This window comes from Manis pentadactyla, chromosome 6 (genome assembly GCF_030020395.1).
Source record: "Manis pentadactyla isolate mManPen7 chromosome 6, mManPen7.hap1, whole genome shotgun sequence".
Lineage (NCBI taxonomy): Eukaryota > Metazoa > Chordata > Mammalia > Pholidota > Manidae > Manis > Manis pentadactyla.
The window spans coordinates 41,551,291-41,570,339 of record NC_080024.1 but is presented as its reverse complement, the minus strand read 5'-3'; the positions used below and the strand labels follow the sequence as shown (position 1 = coordinate 41,570,339).

At 37.6% G+C, this 19,049-nt stretch overlaps 1 protein-coding gene across 6 annotated transcripts in view; it reads left to right on the top strand.

Moving 5' to 3' along the window:
• The first annotated feature begins 284 nt into the window (after positions 1 to 284).
• LOC130684075 (general transcription factor 3C polypeptide 3-like) overlaps positions 285 to 19,049 on the top strand; it is a 43,685-nt gene continuing 24,920 nt past the window's right edge. For 4 of the 6 annotated variants that reach the window (XR_008998218.1, XM_057503732.1, XM_057503735.1 and 1 more), the window contains exons 1-6: positions 4,835 to 5,053; positions 5,807 to 5,930; positions 7,229 to 7,420; positions 7,922 to 8,087; positions 11,458 to 11,605; positions 12,155 to 12,239. Coding sequence is in view for 5 of the 6 variants with exons in the window: in XM_057503732.1 (XP_057359715.1) it covers positions 4,850 to 5,053; positions 5,807 to 5,930; positions 7,229 to 7,420; positions 7,922 to 8,087; positions 11,458 to 11,605; positions 12,155 to 12,239 (919 nt within the window). In the remaining variant the exon portion in view is untranslated. Of the gene's footprint in view, positions 451 to 1,370; positions 1,483 to 4,834; positions 5,054 to 5,806; positions 5,931 to 7,228; positions 7,421 to 7,921; positions 8,088 to 11,457; positions 11,606 to 12,154; positions 12,240 to 19,049 lie in introns of those variants that run through there. The other 2 variants (XM_057503736.1, XM_057503733.1) reach the window with 2 other exon arrangements.

Here is a 19,049-nt window from a genome sequence, read left to right as displayed (position 1 = left end):
TGGAGAATTGAGGGAAATAATTTAATTGAGGTAAGGACAATTTCTTGAAATCACATTTTTCCCCCAACTCCCTAATAACTTTAAACAGGCGGTCTGAGCCTGGGCAGCGGGCTCCCACCAGACCCACGGAGGCCCCGCCCATAGCGTCGAGCTCCTTGGAAGGAGGCAGGGCCAGACGCTCCCGCGGAACCCTGGCGCTGCGGCTGGAGCGCAGTACGGGCCAGTTTCCCGTGAGAACACCGGATCCCTGCTGTCGGCGCCCCAGCACCGGGTAGGGACTGGCAGGCGCCGCACTTCCGGCACTTCCTGCGCAGCCCGTTGCTGGGGCTGCTTGTGAGGGTTCCGCAGGCATGTGGGGGTTTGGCCCGGAGCTCATCGACTACCTGGAAGGAAAGATCTCCTTTGAGGAGTTCGAAAGGCGAAGAGAAGAGAGAAAAACGCGCCAGAAGAAAGAGAGGAGATGCTAGGCCCGGAAGCACCTCGCTGTCTTGCTCGAATACAGTTAGATATGGGGGACCCGGAGGACCCCATTCTCCGTGATGGGACAGCCGGGAACTTCAAGTAGCTTCTAACCCCCTTCTTACCGAAACCTCTGTTCTCACCTCATGCCTGTGCTCAGCTCCTTTTAAAAACGTTTCCCCCACTAAAAATCTTTCTCAGTAGTAACCTCCCTTTCTTTTTTTCCCAAATAGTAAATTTTTACTTGCGGGTAGCCTAACGCTGGCACGTTAAATGGGGGAGTGGGGAGTGGAGTTTGGAGAGTTTGTGGTTCGAGTCCTAGTTTGCAACCAAGTCTTTTGTGACTTTGGGTGGACAATTCCCCTCTCTTCCTTAAGACCTCAGTGTCTCTATTTCCAAACTGAAGGATTTGAGCTCCCATTTTTGAGGAGTCTCCCAGTGGTGTGATGGAATTTTGGGCAGAAAGTTAATTTTCCTGAGAACAAGTCTTCACTCACATGTTTTTTTCATACTTACTTTGAACTATCTGAGCTTTCCATGTGTTCTCACAAATTTAAAATCCGAGGGAACATAAAAGTAATTGCACCCTTGAAATTAGCTGGTGGATTCTTTACTAATTCATGAGACTAATGGTGCCCCACTCTTTTCTTTTAAAAAGCTAGGAGACAAGATTTAGATTAATGAAATCATTAAGAGTTTTATTATTTTTTACCAATGACTGATTCAGATAATCGTGAGGAATGAGACCTAAATACTCTGAAATGATTTGACAATATTCAAATTTAGATTCCACATACTCTGTGTGCAGAGCCCAAGTTTTATAGAAATAGAAAAAGGCAAACGCTCTATTCTTAACTGGGGAGAGCTAAATCTGCATTAGTTTTTGGAATCATTAATTAATTTTCTATCACAGAGTCTTCAGGAAAAAGGAAAGTTATCAGCTGATGAAAGTCCAAATGACTCTGAAGTTCCATCCTCATCGAGAAAAGATTCTACGAAATCCCAGGACAAAGATGTCAATGAAGATATGTTAAGATCATTTGCTGCCTGTGTGAAATACCTAATAATTTAGTAAAAATATTTTTCATTGCAATGATACTGTGTTGTTGATAACCTGGTTTAGTAGGAGCATAATGCTTGGTGTGTAGTAGGTGCTCAGTAAATGTTTGTTGAATTATTGAATATGGTAATGTTTAGTTTTATGGCTTATATTTGTGGAAAAGTATTTCAAATTGACATGAGTATTTGGCAGCTTTTTTAGAGTCAATATTTTTTTAATCGGCCCTATCAGTTGGTTACTAATTACTTCCAGATTGTACTCCCAAAACATGTAATGGATTATAGTTCTCTGCAAAGTGGCTTCCAAACCAGTGCTTTAGTTATAGAAGATAAGATAGAAATCTCAGAATAGAAGGCCAGTTGGCTGCCCAGATGGGACCTCACACACAGCATGGTATGCTACTGCATTGTAGGATTCAGTCCTCATTCTGTATGTCCAGATAATTAAATTTGGTTAGTGCACCAGACTAATTAAACTCATCAGAGCCTAATTGGTGAAATAGCATGCATATTTATTAATTTCTAGTGATAAATAAAACTTTAATGATCAGAATATGATAGTACTTTATGGTGTCCATTTACCCACGTCAAGTTACCTGTGATGCTGAACTATCAGTTAGAGTGTAGCTTTGTTTATAGGGTCTGATTGAAAACCGAACTTCCTAGTTCTAAGGGGTAGAAGTAAAAACTGGTTCTTTTCCCCCTAAGCAAGTAAACTTCTATACGGAGAACACACACGAATTGGGAACAGAAAACAGGTTTTATTTCTGCCTCCTTGGACTAAGTGAGTAAGAAAGGGCAAAGAAGAGAGAAAAATGGGTGTTGAAATTTCTGATCTTGCCAGGCAGGTGATGTGGAAAAGGAGGGTGAAGTTGTTAACAACCTATGGGTCCTTCCTTACCTACTCAGGAGTAGCTATTACATCATCAGGTCTTTGAGGTGCAACTGTGGCAGGAGATACCCTTGGATACCTGCCAGTCGTTTTGCCTAAATTTGCCCCTGAGAGGTGGCCACCAGGCCCTCCCTATAAAAAAGGGGTTGATGGAATCTAATTCCAGGTCATCATAAGTTGTCAGGCACACAAGGGCTGGATGACCTCAGCTCAAGTAATCCTGTCAGTCCTTTAAAGACATAAAGTTCCCAATTTCCTAGAAAGAAATTGTCCCAGGATTCTACCAAGACCCTTGGTTAGAATGAACATATTTCAGAGGAGAAAAAGCGGTCAGTTTTGAATAGGCTTTGGCCAAGTCTGCTAATTGAAATATATGGCTATTGTACTTGTTGTCTTTTTCTCCTATACATTGCTGACTATCACTGTGAAATTCTTGCACTTTTCCTACATACCATGCAAATAGGGCCCTCTTTTCATTTTCCTTTCATTATTGATGATATGAAAACTACAGTTTTTTTCATATTGACCTTGTATCCAGGAACCTTGCTAAATTCTTGTATTCTGACAGTTTGTAGATTTTGGATCATCTACATACTTAATCATGTCATCTGTGGATAATGACAGTTTTATTTCTTCCTTTGCATCTTTATACCTTTTATTTCTCTTATTACATCAGCTAAAGCCTCTAGTAAAGTGTTGAAAGTAGTGATGATAGTAGGCACCCTTGTCTCATTCCCATTAACTTTGAATAATTTACCATTAACTGTGGAAAACTTTTTGAAGATACTCTTTATCAAATGAAAGATATTCCCCTCCATTTCTAGTTGACATATTTTTTATTAGGAATGGGTGTTACATTTAATCAAATGCTTCTGTGTCTAACAAGACGACCATGTGACTTTTCTCTTTTTTTCTGTTACTGTAATTTTATTCATTGGTAGGATTTTATTTTATACATTTCACATTTATTTGAATATGGATGCTCAGAATTCTTGATGGTGATTATTATGACTTCATAATAAGAATAATAATTTGTTGCTTAGAGCATGTGGAGGTTTTTCTTAAAAATCTTTTCTTCCTTAAACATATTGACTATCTCATTTATCCAGTATCTTTGGGGTGCTTGAGGCATGTCACATAAGTGAATAAACTTAAGGATTTTTGAACACAAATATATGTGTGTGTATGTGTGTGTGTGTGTGTATATGTATGTATTTTAATTTTTAATAATTAATATATGTTTTCTGTTTTGTTGGAACTTTTCTGAAATGTTACATGTTTCAGCTTTAACAGAAAATTAGCTTCTAAATTTAACCTTTTCTTGATTATCTAACATCATCATTATGAACTCAAAAAAAATCATTCTACATAGTGATATCCTCAGATACAAATGAAATAGGTCATGTTATTTTGTCCTGAAATAATAGTATTTTAATGTTAGTAATAACAATTATTAGTTTCTTACTATATGCTGAGCATTATTCTAAGTGCATGTATGTAAAAACAGCTCATCCTCAGAGTAGCCCTATAAGGCAGACATTATTATTAACCTCTTTTTTCAAATGAAGAAACTGAGGTACAGAGAGCTTTACCCAGTTTTCCCAAGATTACTTAGCTAATGATAGATGGATATGAAGTTTGAACCCAGACACGTTGGCTCTAGAGGCCTCACTTTAACCACTGTGCTTCTACCACCTGGTTCTGTACCACACACTTGTTTAATTCTTAGGTCTATGTCTGTCTTGCCAATGGGTTTCAGACCCGGACAAGTTCACTATGGATTCAGTGTGACCCGAGAAATGACAGTAGAATGTTCTTGGGGTGAAAGGGTTATACCCAACTTTATTTCTATGGTGGCAGGTCAATCACTAGAATCCTGTCCATTCAGAGAGAGTCTGCATGCCGCAAGCTCAGTCTCTGTCCCTGGGCCTTCTTTCCTGCCCTACAGTCTTCTCTGTCTCTGTCCTCGGTGCTGCCAGCACTGCAGTCTCGCTCTGCTCTATTGCACGCTTGCAGCAGTGCCACCGTGTGGCCTAGAGCACTGGGCGGAGCTCTTTATATAGAGTCAATAACAACGTATTGCCCACACATGTGTAGTGAGCTAGATAACCAGGGGCAGGTGAGAATCCTGGCCACAGGAACCTTCACTTTATTCACAATGTCTTACAATTCTTTTATTTTTTTCATCCCTGCTTTTAACTTACTACGTGTGCTTCTGACTTCTCACTTAATGTTGCCTGTATATCTGGATGACGTGCAGAGGATGAGTCATGAAATACATGGCTTTGTAATAGTCTTCTTTGGCTTGTCTTTGGGAGTGTTCATTTGTCTGTGTTTTACTTTCAAGTTTGTTATTGCTAGGGTAGAAATTTATGTTCCAAATATGCTGTTTTTTTCTTTTGATTACTGGGTGTTCTAAAGCTTTTATATGCAACCTTAATGTGTCTTTCTTCAGGAGAAACATCGGATGGAGTCAGTAAGTCAGTTCACAGAGTCTTTGCTTCCATGCTTGGAGAGAATGAAGATGATGAGGAGGACGAGGAAGAAGAGGAGGAGGAAGAGGAAGCACCTGAGCAGCCCAGTGCGGGTGATGTGTTTGTATTGGAGATGGTTCTTAACCGTGAAACCAAGAAAATGATGAAAGTAAGTTGTTACTTATTTTGATATTTATAAACAGAATGTAAAAATGTGGTGGAGTAATCGAGAAAGAAATCTTTAAATTATACATATATTTTGGAAAGAATTCAAACTGTGATAAAGGAAATACTGAGACAGCTACTGTTACTGATTTCTTATGTTTCATTTTACAGATTTTTAAAGAATGTAAGCATGTAGTTATTGGATATACCAAAATGTACTATAGTTTGCTATTAAAAGGCCCATAACAATATTTTTTTAACCATACTCATGAATAGATGAATTTGAAAGGAGCGTGATCTTCAGTAAAAGATCATAAATGTTCTGGCATATAAATCCATTTTGCAGCATCCAGGTCTACATTTATTATTCTAATTAATAGTTTAGTAATCCCTGACCACTTTAGTTTTTACATTTTTTTACATTTTGCTATGCTTTGAACTTTCTACTGTAGGAAGGTTTTTATTGTTTGCTTTTTGTTTTAATTTTCTAAGGTGTTTCATTTTGTAGAGTATTATAGAATGATTTTCATTCTTTCCTGAGATTGAGTTTTAGACTTTTTCGTCAAATACAGACTTTAACGTTAATAAGTCAGTTAGAACTGCAGCCATTTAGTCCTTAGTTCTCAATTTGGAACTCTGAAAAGTTTTAAAGGAAAATTTCGCTTTCATTATGTATTAGGTATTTACTAACTTGATTGGAATTGAAATCTAAGACATGACTATATTTTAATCTAAATGTCATTTTTCTTCTGTACAGGAGAAGAGGCCTCGGAGTAAACTTCCCAGAGCTCTGAGAGGTCTCATGGGTGAAGCCAACATTCGCTTTGCTCAAGGAGAACGTGAAGAGGAAATATTGATGTGCATGGAAATCATAAGACAAGGTGTGTTCAGTGGGGACTACTGACAAGAGTAATTTCATACTCTATTGACATAGTCTAATGACATAGTCATACTGTATTATTTGCAAAATATAGTCAGAAGTTTGGAGGGTATTTTGCTAACAATGATTTGCCAGTTTGCATTGAATAGGCGTCATCACCAGAAAATGATATTCACATTCAAGGAAATATCATTAATGTTTATTGAACTCTTACAGGAATCTTTTTTCTTTTTATTTGTTTGTTTTTTAAGGTTTCATTTAAGGGGTTTTAGGTTTTTGTAATATTATCCTTTTTTCAATATGGCAAATACATTATGTTAAAACCACTGTAAAAGGGTTCTTTTATCCTTCCATTTTTCAGATCAGGCACTGCTAGATTATTTTAATCTACTTTTTGGTAAAAAGACACAATCTTTACTTGTCCTTTTCCATTAAACTACACATCCTGGACATAGTGAAGGATATCTTCACAAGTGACTTTTTGACTAATCACTTGTATTTATTATATTGCTTTCCTGATGTGTCTTGAGTAGTTCTCATACGTGAACTTTTATCTTTTCAGTACTTTGGCATTTCCTTACATCTGGACAAGGGTCCTTTTAGAAGTCTGTATATTCCGGGATTACTCACTAGGATAATTTCAGCTAACTGCTTTTTCTTTTTTGCCCCATCAAAAATAAGATTATCCAAACTTTTTCCTTGAGGATATTTTGTTTGATTCCTCCTTTCCAGTATTATCTGTTCCTTTATTTCAGTTTATAACTGTTTATTTTTGACAGTTATCTTTGATTTCAAACGTTTCTGATCTTAGACCTTCATTTCAGAAGCATTATTTCAGCAATGCAGATTAACCATCCACTTTGATATTCTGGGTTTAGGTGCTACTTCGATGTCCTTTATCCATTCATGCATTACTACTCCTTGGTGTGGTTGCTCGATCATGAGAATTCAACTCACTGATGTGGCTGATGCTCACTGGGATGAAGTTGCTGACTTACTGAGCCACATTTAGCCTTAACAAAGAGGAATTTTCATGCAGGTTATGGTGGAGAGTATGGTTTTTCATTAAATTATACTTTGCTTAGAGACAATAATATTTAAAAAATTTTGAAGTGTATGAAAGTAAAGTAAATACACTCTCATGTTTATTCTCAATTCCACTAAATAGTTTGTATAATTCTGCTAGAGTGATTTAAGAGTTTAAGTATTAAAAAAAGGATCACTATTGAGCCATAGGAGTGACATTTACTCAAGTCTCTTTCCTCAGCTAATAGAATTTGTTTTTTAAATTTGTGATAGCTCCTCTGGCTTATGAGCCATTTTCTACTCTTGCCATGATATATGAGGACCAAGGCGACATGGAGAAATCCTTGCAGTTTGAGTTAATTGCTGCACATTTAAATCCCAGTGATACTGAAGAATGGGTTAGATTGGCAGAAATGTCTCTGGAACAAGATAATATTAAGCAGGCTATTTTTTGCTACACAAAAGGTAATTAAAATGTTTTTCTCATTTTGTTTGATAAAATGTTACATAATAAGTTTTTTGATAACTTCACTTGCTACTCTGGGGTGATGTTAGGTGAAATATATTTATTCTTTATATTCTGTTCTACTGGAGATAAGTATTTGGGGTTCCTGTGCTTTCATGTTTATTAGCAACTTTATATTGTGAGTTACTATAGGACAAAAGTTGGTAGAGCAGTAACTTCTGTTTCCCACTGAGGTCAGTGTTGGTTCTAAGCTATTTCTTGAGGGTTAACATTACACTAAGAGTGACCAATGAAGATTAATATGAAGATTCAGATTCTTTCTGGTCTTGGACTAAACCTAGCTGGGAGTTCCTGTGAAGGTAGGTGTCCTCCAGAATAACCGTTGGAGAATTGGTTTAGAGTGTTTATTAAATTTTCAGAAAAAACGATGGGTCACACCCAGGTACCATGAACCCCTTTTTGTGAAAAATCATAATTTATATTCCATTTTTTCTCTTTAGCTCTTAAATATGAACCTTCGAATGTCCGTTATTTGTGGGAGCGGTCAAGCCTCTATGAACAGATGGGAGATCATAAAATGGCAATGGATGGTTATAGGCGTATTTTAAACCTATTGTCTCCGTCTGATGGAGAACGCTTCATGCAGTTGGCTAGAGATATGGCAAAGTAAGTTTGGAGTGAAACCCTTAATCATGTTAGAATTGCAGGCATATATTTGAACTAGGATATACATTTTAAGAAGGCAAAAGAAACCCTTATTAATCATGTTAGAATTGCAGGCATATATTCGAACTAGAATATACATTTTAAGAAGGCAAAAATATGCTTTACTTCCTGTATTTTGACGTTTTTTTTTCTTTTTTCCCAGTTCTTTTCTGTTTGTTTGTTTGTTTTTTTTTCTTCTTCAGTACTTTCCCATTTCCAAGTTAACCGTGTTAGTGCTTGGAAAAATTTGTATACATGATTATCTTCCAAGTGCTCAGAAGATTAAAAATGGGGCATATTCTGAAAGGATGACTAGGTTCTCAGGTTTTCATAACTTAGTTGATGTTTGTGCATTTATGTACTCAGTTATGTGTATTTGCAGTAACATTTTGAATTATTTATTAGTGATGTGTAAGGAAATGTTTGTGATCTGAATCTTATGTAATCATTTTATTTTGAGCCAGTACTAGAATACCATTTTAAGACAAAAAATTTTCTTTATGGTTGACACATGCTACTATACTGTGGTATATATTTTAATCTAAAATACTGCATCTATTGCATTTACTCCTCTGATATGCTATACATCAACTATAGCAGAAAATATTTTGGCTAAGTGATGTCTTGTGGTATGCTGTCTATTATAGGGATATTTGTTACATAGAGTATTTCAGCCTAGGAGCAACCATCTCTATCTGGGTGTCTTAGGGGTGAACCCTTTTAATCCTATGGCCATTGCTGTGAAGATGCTTAGCTGTGAAATCACCCCCTATCCTCCCAAGGATGGGCTATGTAGGAATACTAGAAGCATTTTTAGGAAGTTTGTTGAGGTAAGGCAACCCTAAATTGATTCCTGATGTATATGTATAATAAGCATTAAGGATTTTCCAAGGTTATCTGCTATCAGTCAGATCTCTAGCTGTCACAGTAGTTAGTCCAGTAAGCTACTTAATAAACTATTAGATTGCCTATGTAGTAATTTTGTTTTCCACTTTATTTATAATACTTTTGTTAAGAAAGGATGGTGATGAACAGTTCTGCCACTGCCATAGAAATCTTTTCTATGTGGAATTCTGTTACTGTAATTTCTGATTGATTAGGCTTTTTCTTGGTCCCTACTTTTCCTCCAGAAGTATTTATTGTATGTAAGTGATGTGCTAGACACTGTCCAGGACACTAGGAGATCATTATTGAGTGAGTTTTAATATTCCCTTCCCTTGTGGAACTTACATTGTAGTCAGGGGACACAGGCAATAAACGAAACAGCTAAAGATATGGTATGTCACATATTGATAAGGGATATGAAGAAAAATGAAGCTGGCAAGGAGGACAGGAAGTTGAAGGACAGGAGTGTGTTATTTTAAGTAGGGTAATTAGAGAAGAACTTAATTCCTTATGTAGTGGTCATACAGAACTGAAAGTAAACTGAAAGAGGTATGGGAACAGATATTTAGGGAAGAGTATCAGAGGCAAAGGAAACGGCATGCAGAGGTATGCCTAGGGAACAACATGGAAGCTGAGGGCTTAAGGGGAGTATAGCAGGAGGTAAGGTCAGAGGTGCCAGGAAAAGATCACTTGGCAATTGTGGGCATTGTGAGGACTTGGCTTTTACTCTGAGTATGTTTGGAAGCAATTGGAAGGTTTTGAGTATGAGACTGACATGGTTTGACTTTAATTTTAAATGCATCAGTTCTGGCTGCTCTTTTGAGAATAGATCAAGAAGTGGTAAGGGCAGAAGCAGGGAGACCAGTTAGGAAATTATTGCAATAATTCATGGACAGGATAATGGTAGCTTGGACCAGGATAAAGGCAGCAGGAGGTGGTAAGAAGTAATCAGATTCTAGATACATTCTGAAGGCTAGACTCTCAGGATTTTGTGATAGGAGGTGATGTGTGTGTGTGTGTGTGTGTGTGTGTGTTTAAGAGAGAGAGAAGGGGAGAGTTCTGAGGACTAAGCACTGAGGCACTCCTGTGTTTAGAAGTCAGTAAGATAAGGAGGAAACAGGGAGACTGAAAGGAAATGGACGGTAAAGTAGGGGGAAACTAAGAACATGGTAGTTTAGAAATTTACTTAAGCAAGCTCTTGAGGGAGGAGGAATGATCATGTGTGTGGAGTACTCCAGAGAGGTCATGTAAAATGAGGACTGATTGTTGACATTGGAGATGGGGGGAGGGTTTTGGGAGATAGGTGCTCTTTGGAGAAACTTGTTAGGGGTGCATAAGAATGGGAGGTGATTGGAATGGGCTACTGGGGTAAGAGATCTTTTTTAAGTTGGAGAAAACTGTAACATACTTGTATTGAGATGGGATAATCCACAATTGAGAGACTCATTGAAGATATATGAAAGAAGGGACAGTTGCTTGAGTGATATCCTCGAGTTAGGTTGTAGGGACTGGGATCTAGTTGATCTTATAAGTGGAGAAAGCAGAGGATAGAGCCATGGGTGTGCATAAATTGGAAGATGTGCTGGGAGTATGTGGGATGTGTCAATGTGATTCTCTTTGTAAAATAAGAAGTACAGTCATCATAGAGAGTAAGGATGGGAGAGTTTTAGAGGTTTGACGGGAGAGGGGAAGATGTGAAATAGTCGTCCAGGTCCTTGGGACCCTGCTACCCCACAGACGGGCAGCATTTGATCACGTGCGAATGGGTCACAAATGTAGAAAATTTGGCCCTGCCCCAGCTCTACTGGATCAGAATATGCTTTTTTTACAAGATCCTAGTTACTCTGTATGCACATTCAAGTTTGAAAAGTACTGGACTAAACACCTAGTAAGATTTCTGGTCAGCATGATGGGCGCACTTGAGGCTAGTGAGTCCAGTCAGCATGGTCAGCTTGACAGGTGGTGGTAGAGAGTAGGCATATTTGTATTAACTTGGTTGGGGGTTTATCAGATTAATAAAGGGAGAGAAGGGCAAGAGAACTGAGATGTGCACGGGAGGAATTACAGTGTTGGACCCTGGAGGAGGAGGCACGTGAGGACAGGAAGGGCACAGAGGCAGTGAGAGAAAAGGTGGCAGGATCAGTGCTCTGTCGAGCCCAATGAGATAGAAGAGTTGTGTGTGTTGGGTTACAGAGGCCTGAGGTGGGATGATAGGAGGCAGCTTCTGGAGAGTGAGAGGCTTGACACTGAGACGTTGTTACACTGACATAGCACGGCTTTCTCTAGACTGAATGTGGTGATGATTTTAAAGAAGAGTTTTTTCTCTTCCCAAATTTTAAGAAAATGAAAATCATAGTTAATAGAGGGCCTAGCAAGGAATGAGTTTTATAACGTAATTCTATGATCTGAATTAAGTACTCATCCGGTTTGCCATTTATTTTTTTAGGAGTTACTATGAAGCCAATGATGTTCCCTCGGCTATTAACGTAATTGAAGAAGCTTTCTCAAAACACCAGGCCCTTGTCTCCATGGAGGATGTTAACATAGCAGCTGAGCTGTACATTTCTAACAAACAATATGACAGAGCTTTGGAGGTAGGAACACGTAATGAGTTTCTTCACTAGATTTTGATGTGTTTCTCTATTCTAGAAATTCCTACAAATTGACTATTCTTTATTTTAGTTATATATGTAAAATAACTTGTACACTAAAGTATATATTGAAGTCTGTATGGAAACAGATTTCTAGATTCTATAGTAATTCCATATGCAATGTAAAGTGTAGTTATCATATGATAAAGATTTTGCCATTATCACAGGTGCCAAATGTATCTGTATTTCTGGGTAGCAGGACTTAGCAGCCGGACTAACTATGATTCAGTTCCTAGGCTGTTGGGAAAAGTACGTTGGTTTGGTGCAGAGGAATTATATCCTTAAGCATTAATGTGATATAAGATGATATAAAAATGTTAACTGTATCACAACGGTTCCTTATTGTAGAGAGACATACTGTTGCTTTTTATAGGCCATTTATATGTTTTATATGTTATAATGATTATTTGGATTAACTGTACAAATTTTCGCACTGTGTAAAGGTTTTTTAAACATACCTGTTGTATCATTTCCTTTTTCTCCTTCTTTTAGGTAATTACGGATTTTTCTGGAATTGTGCTGGAAAAGAAAACTACAGAAGAAGGTGCTCGAGAAGAGAATAAAGGTTGTAGTATGAGTATGTCTGCATTTTCTGCCATATTCTGCATATGAAAGTCTATATAATCCTCTCTTGTTCATAATGTGGCATTTTGAAATCTATAACGTTCTTATAACATTTTTCCAAGAAGCATTTTTTCCTCACAAAGATTTCATTACATTTTCCATGATTATTACATTTTCTCATAGGAAAATAATTTTTTAAAATTTGTTTTCAGTCCTCAGTTTCTCAGTACATCCATTTGAGTACAGTGATATGTGAAAAAGGAATGGATTAGTGAACACCTTATCAGAAACCTTTAAATGTAAAGCAATTTACTTTTCAAAATGGTCTTAAAATGCTGTCATTGAAAAAAATTCTACTTTGAAGTTAAACATTTCCATAAAAAGTAGAAATTAATATTATCCTACATTGTTTGAACATTTAAATGTATAATTAGGCATCTGGTTGGAAAGTCACACCTGAAGTGTAGCTTGCAGTGTTTCTTTCAGCTCATTCCCCCATCCCAGCTCTTTTCTTGCCCATTAACCTGTTCTATGAAAATACTAACAGGCAAGACCCTAAGTGAGGTTCAACAAATTGATCTTTTTTTTTTTTTTTATTGATGGGTAGTTGACAACAGTGTTACATTACATTAGTTTCAGGTGTACAACACAGTGATTCAACATTTATATACATGATAATTCTAGGTACCAGCTATCACCATACCAAGTTGTTACAATATTTTGACTATATTCCTTATGCTATACATTACATCCCGGTTACTTATTTATTTTACAATTGGAAGTGTGTTTATATATATATATATATATATTTTTTTTGTGAGGGCATCTCTCATATTTATTGATCAAATAGTTGTTAACAACAATAAATTTCTGTATAGGGGGGTCAATACTCAATGCACAATCATTAATCCACCCCAAGCCTAATTTTCGTCAGTCTCCAATCTTCTGATGCATAACGAACAAATTCTTACATGGAGTACAAATTCTTACATAGTGAATAAGTTACATGGTGAACAGTGCAAGGGCAGTCATCACAGAAGCTTTCTGTTTTGTTCATGCATTATGAACTATAAACAGTCAGTTCAAATATGAATATTCATTTGATTTTTAAACTTGATTTATATGTGGATACCACATTTCTCTATTATTATTATTTTTAATAAAATGCTGAAGTGGTAGGTAGATACGAGATAAAGGTAGAAAACAGAGTTTAGTGTTGTAAGAGAGCAAATGTAGATGATCAGGTGTGTGCCTGTAGACTATGTGTTAATCCGAGCTAGACGAGGGCAATAAACATCCATGTATGCAGAAGATTTCTCTCAGAACATGAGGGGGGAGGTTCTAAGCCTCACTTCTGTTGATCCCCAATTTCTCACCTGATGGCCCCCCTGTGACTGTGCCTGTCTTAGGTTGTTCCTCCCTTGAGGAATCTTACCCGTCTCTGGCTAACCTGTCATCTTCCGGGGCCATACAGGGAAATGTTAAGTTGGTAAGTGAGAGAGAAGCCTTATTGTTTGAAAAGGTTACCTTTTTACTTCTTTGCATATTTATGCCCTGTGGCTTCTATGCCCAGCATTTGTCTTGAGGTGTCTTTACCACTTGGAAGAATTATGATACTCGGTAAATTCGACATGTGGCACGAGTTCTATTTAAAGGTTGTGATTAGGTAGGAAGAAGAAAAGCTATAGAAGTAGCAGGCAGAAGAAAACCTGGGAAGATTGATTATTTCTTTGACATATCTTCTTGTAGAGTAATTTCAGCATGGATAGGTTTTAAACTACTAATTAAATTGTGCACACACATTAACATAATAGGAATATAGTTACCTAACCAAAGCATACCTGTAATTACCAGCCATCTCCAGTGAAACCAAGAAAACCAGTTAGGCACCTTAGGCATTTGTGAAAACTTATCTATGATATGGTGGATATTGTCCGACTGAACTTAAACAGTCTGAGATAATTCAGATAAACTAGCACAACCCATTCCTGGGGACTGTTCATATCCCATATGATCTTTTAACGATAAATAGTCTGTGGTTGTAAGATTTTGGAGTGCTACAATTTGCACTTCTCCTAATTCTTGGTTGAGTTCCAACAGTATAGATCCAGTCCAATTTTTGTTTTACTGTATGCACAGGCCAGCTTAGATATCTCCTTCCTCATTCCCATGGCAAGTCCAGGAACTGGTGGGATGAGTGCATCTACACCTGTGACAGTGCGTGGATCTTTGTTGGAGTTTTTTTTTTTTGCTGATCATCTTCTGTCATGAGTCTTCCCGAGAGTGCTGATGTTGGAAGTTCTTTTTCATATCGTATCTTAGTTCATTTTCGGGGTAGCCAAATTAGGCTTTGATCCTCTGTATAAACACAAACAGACCCTTTGCCTACACTTTTATATGCCCTTTATATCTTTATATCATTGTGTAGAAGTCATTAGAGGTCACCACATAGGAACTGCTTTTTTTTTTTTTTTTTTTAATCATTAATCTACACTTACATGACGAATACTTTGTTTACAAGGCTCTCCCCTATACCAGGTCCCCCCTATATACTCCTTTACAGTCACTGTCCATCAGCGTAGCAAACTGTTGTAGAATCACTACTTGTCTTCTCTGTGTTGTACAGCCCTCCCCTTTCTCCCACCCCGCTATGGATGCTAATCTTAATACCCCTCTTTTTCTGCCCCCCCTTATCCCTCCCTACCCACCCATCCTCCCCAGTCCCTTTCCCTTTGGTACCTGTTAGTCCATTCTTGAGTTCTGTGATTCTGTTGCTTTTTTGTTCCTTCAGTTTTTCCTTTGATCTTATATTCCACAGATGAGTGAAATCATTTGGTATTTCTCTTTCTCTGCTTGGCTTGTTTCACTGAGCATAATACCCTCCAGCTCCATCCATGTTGCTGCAAATGGTTGGATTTGCCCTTTTCTTATGGCTGAGTAGTATTCCATTGTGTATATGTACCACATCTTCTTTATCCATTCATCTATCGATGGACATTTAGGTTGCCTCCAATTCTTGGCTATTGTAAATAGTGCTGCGATAAACATAGGGGTACATTGGTCTTTCTCATACTTGATTGCTGCATTCTTAGGGTAAATTCCTGGGAGTGCAATTCCTGGGTCAAATGGTATGTCTGTTTTGAGCATTTTGATGTACCTCCATACTGCTTTCCACAATGGTTGAACAAGTTTACATTCCCACCAGCAGTGTAGGAGGGTTCCCGTTTCTCCACAGCCTTGCCAACATTTGTTGTTGTTTGTCTTTTGGATGGCAGCCATCCTTACTGGTGTGAGGTGATACCTCATTGTAGTTTAATTTGCATTTCTCTGATAATTAGCGATGTGGAGCATCTTTTCATGTGTCTGTTGGCCATCTGTATTTCTTTTTTGGAGAACTGTCTGTTCAGTTCCTGTGCCCATTTTTTAATTGGGTTATTTGTTTTTTGTTTGTTGAGGTGTGTGAGCTCTTTATATATTCTGGACGTCAAGCCTTTATCGGATGTGTCATTTTCAAAGATATTCTCCCATACTGTAGGGTTCCTTTTTGTACTATTGATGGTGTCTTTTGCTGTACAGAAGCTTTTCAGCTTAATATAGTCCCACTTGTTCATTTTTGCTGTTGTTTTCCTTGCCCGGGGAGATATGTTCAAGAAGAGGTCACTCATGTTTATGTCTAAGAGGTTTTTGCCTATGTTTTCTTCCAAGAGTTTAATGGTTTCGTGACTTACATTCAGGTCTTTGATCCATTTTGAGTTTACTTTTGTATATGGGGTTAGACAATGGTCCAGTTTCATTCTCCTACATGTAGCTGTCCAGTTTTGCCAGCACCATCTGTTGAAGAGACTGTCATTTTGCCATTGTATGTCCATGGCTCCTTTATCAAATATTAATTGACCATATATGTCTGGGTTAATGTCTGGATTGTCTAGGCTGTTCCATTGGTCTGTGGCTCTGTTCTTGTGCCAGTACCAAATTGTCTTGATTACTATGGCTTTATAATAGAGCTTGAAGTTGGGGAGTGAGATCCCCCCTACTTTATTCTTCTTTCTCAGGATTGCTTTGGCTATTCGGGGTCTTTGGTGGTTCCATATGAATTTTTGAATTATTTGTTCCAGTTCATTGAAGAATGTTGCTGGTAGTTTCATAGGGATTGCATCAAATCTGTATATTGCTTTGGGCAGGATGGCCATTTTGACGATATTAATTCTTCCTAGCCATGAGCATGGGATGCGTTTCCATCTGTTAGTGTCCCCTTTAATTTCTTTTAAGAGTGACTTGTAGTTTTCAGAATATAAGTCTTTCACTTCTTTGGTTAGGTTTATTCCTAGGTATTTTATTTTTTTTTATGCAATTGTGAATGGAGTTGTTTTACTGATTTCTCTTCTGTTGGTTCATTGTTGGTATATAGGAAAGCCACAGATTTCTGTGTGTTGATTTTGTATCCTGCAACTTTGCTGTATTCCGATATCAGTTCTAGTAGTTCTGGGGTGGAGTCTTTAGGGTTTTTTATGTACAGTATCATGTCATCTGCAAATAGTGACAGTTTAACTTCCTCTTTGCCAATCTGGATTCCATGTATTTTTTTGTTTTGTCTGATTGCCGTGGCTAGGACCTCCAGTACTATGTTAAATAACAGTGGGGAGAGTTGGCATCCCTGTCTAGTTCCCGATCTCAGCGGAAATGCTTTCAGCTTCTCGCTATTCAATATAATGTTGGCTGTGGGTTTTTCATAGATGGCCTTTATTATGTTGAGGTACTTGCCCTCTATTCCCATTTTGCTGAGAGTTTTTATCATGAATGGATGTTGAACTTTGTCAAATGCTTTTTCAGCATCAATGGAGATGATCATGTGGTTTTTGTCTTTCTTTTTGTTGACGTGGTGGATGATATTGATGGACTTTCGAATGTTGTGCCATCCTTGCATCCCTGGGATGAATCCCACTTGGTCATGGTGTATGATCCTTTTGATGTATTTTTGAATTAGGTTTGCTAATATTTTGTTGAGTATTTTTGCATCTACGTTCATCAGGGATATTGGTCTGTAGGTTTCTTTTTTGGTGGTGTCTTTGCCTGGTTTTGGTATTAGGGTGATGTTAGCTTCATAGAATGAGTTTGGGAGTATCCCCTCCTCTTCTATTTCTTGGAAAACTTTAAGGAGAATGGGTATTATGTCTTCCCTGTATGTCTGATAAAATTCCGAGGTAAATCCATCTGGCCCGGGGGTTTTATTCTTTGGTAGTTTTTTGATTACCGCTTCAATTTCGTTGCTGGTAATTGGTCTGTTTAGATTTTCTGTTTCTTTTTGGGTCAGTCTTGGAAGGGTGTATTTTTCTAGGAAGTTGTCCATTTCTCCTAGGTTTCCCAGCTTGTTAGCATATAGGTTTTCATAGTAGTCTCTAATAATTCTTTGTATTTCTGCGGGGTCCGTCGTGATTTTTCCTTTCTCGTTTCTGATACTGTTGATTTGTGTTGACTCTCTTTTCCTCTTAATAAGTCTGGCTAGAGGCTTATCTATTTTGTTTATTTTCTCGAAGAACCAGCTCTTGGTTTCATTGATTTTTGCTCTTGTTTTATTCTTCTCAATTTTATTTATTTCTTCTCTCATCTTTATTATGTCCCTCCTTCTGCTGACCTTAGGCCTCATTTGTTCTTCTTTTTCCAATTTCGATAGTTGTGACATTAGACCGTTCATTTGGGATTGCTCTTCCTTTTTTAAATATGCTTGGATTGCTATATACTTTCCTCTTAAGACTGCTTTTACTGTGTCCCACAGAAGTTGGGGCTTAGTGTTGTTGTTGTCATTTGTTTCCATATATTGCTGGATCTCCATTTTGATTTGGTCATTGATCCATTGATTATTTAGGAGCGTGTTGTTTAGCCTCCATGTGTTTTTGAGCCTTTTTGCTTTCTTTGAACAGTTTATTTCTAGTTTAATGCCTTTGTTGTCTGAAAAGTTGGTTGGTAGGGTTTCAATCTTTTGGAATTTACTGAGGCTCTTTTTGTGTCCTAGTATGTGGTCTATTCTGGAGAATGTTCCATGTGCACTTGAGAAGAATGTGTATCCTGTTGCTTTTGGATGTAGAGTTCTGTAGATGTCTATTAGGTCCATCTGTTCTAGTGTGTTGTTCAGTGCCTCTGTGTCCTTACTTATTTTCTGTCTGGTGGATCTGTCCTTTGGAGTGAGTGGTGTGTTGAAGTCTCCTAGAATGAATGCATTGCATTCTATTTCCTCCTTTAGTTCTATTAATATTTGTTTCACGTATGTTGGTGCTCCTGTATTGGGTGCATATATATTTATAATGGTTATATCCTCTTGATGGACTGAGCCCTTTGTCATTATGTAATGTCCTTCTTTGTCTTTTGTTACTTTCTTTATTTTGAAGTCTGTTTTGTCTGATACCAGAATTGCAACACCTGCTTTCTTCTCTCTGTTGTTAGCTTGAAATATCTTTTTCCATCCCTTGACTTTAAGTCTGTGCGCGTCTTTGGGTTTGAGATGAGTCTCTTGTAAGCAGCATATGGATGGATCTTGCTTTTTTATCCATTCTATTACTCTGTGTCTTTTGATTGGTGCATTCAGTCCATTTACATTTAGGGTGATTATTGAAAGGTATGAATTTATTGCCATTGCAGGCTTTAAGTTTGTGGTTACCAAAGGTTTAGGGTTAGCTTCTTTACTATCTTACTGTCTAACTTAACTCGCTTGTTGAGCTATTATAAACACAGTCTGATGATTCTTTATTTCTTTCCCTTCTTATTCCTCCTCCTCCCCTCTTTATAGGTTGGGTGTTTTGTTGTGTGCTCTTTTTAGGAGTGCTCCCAT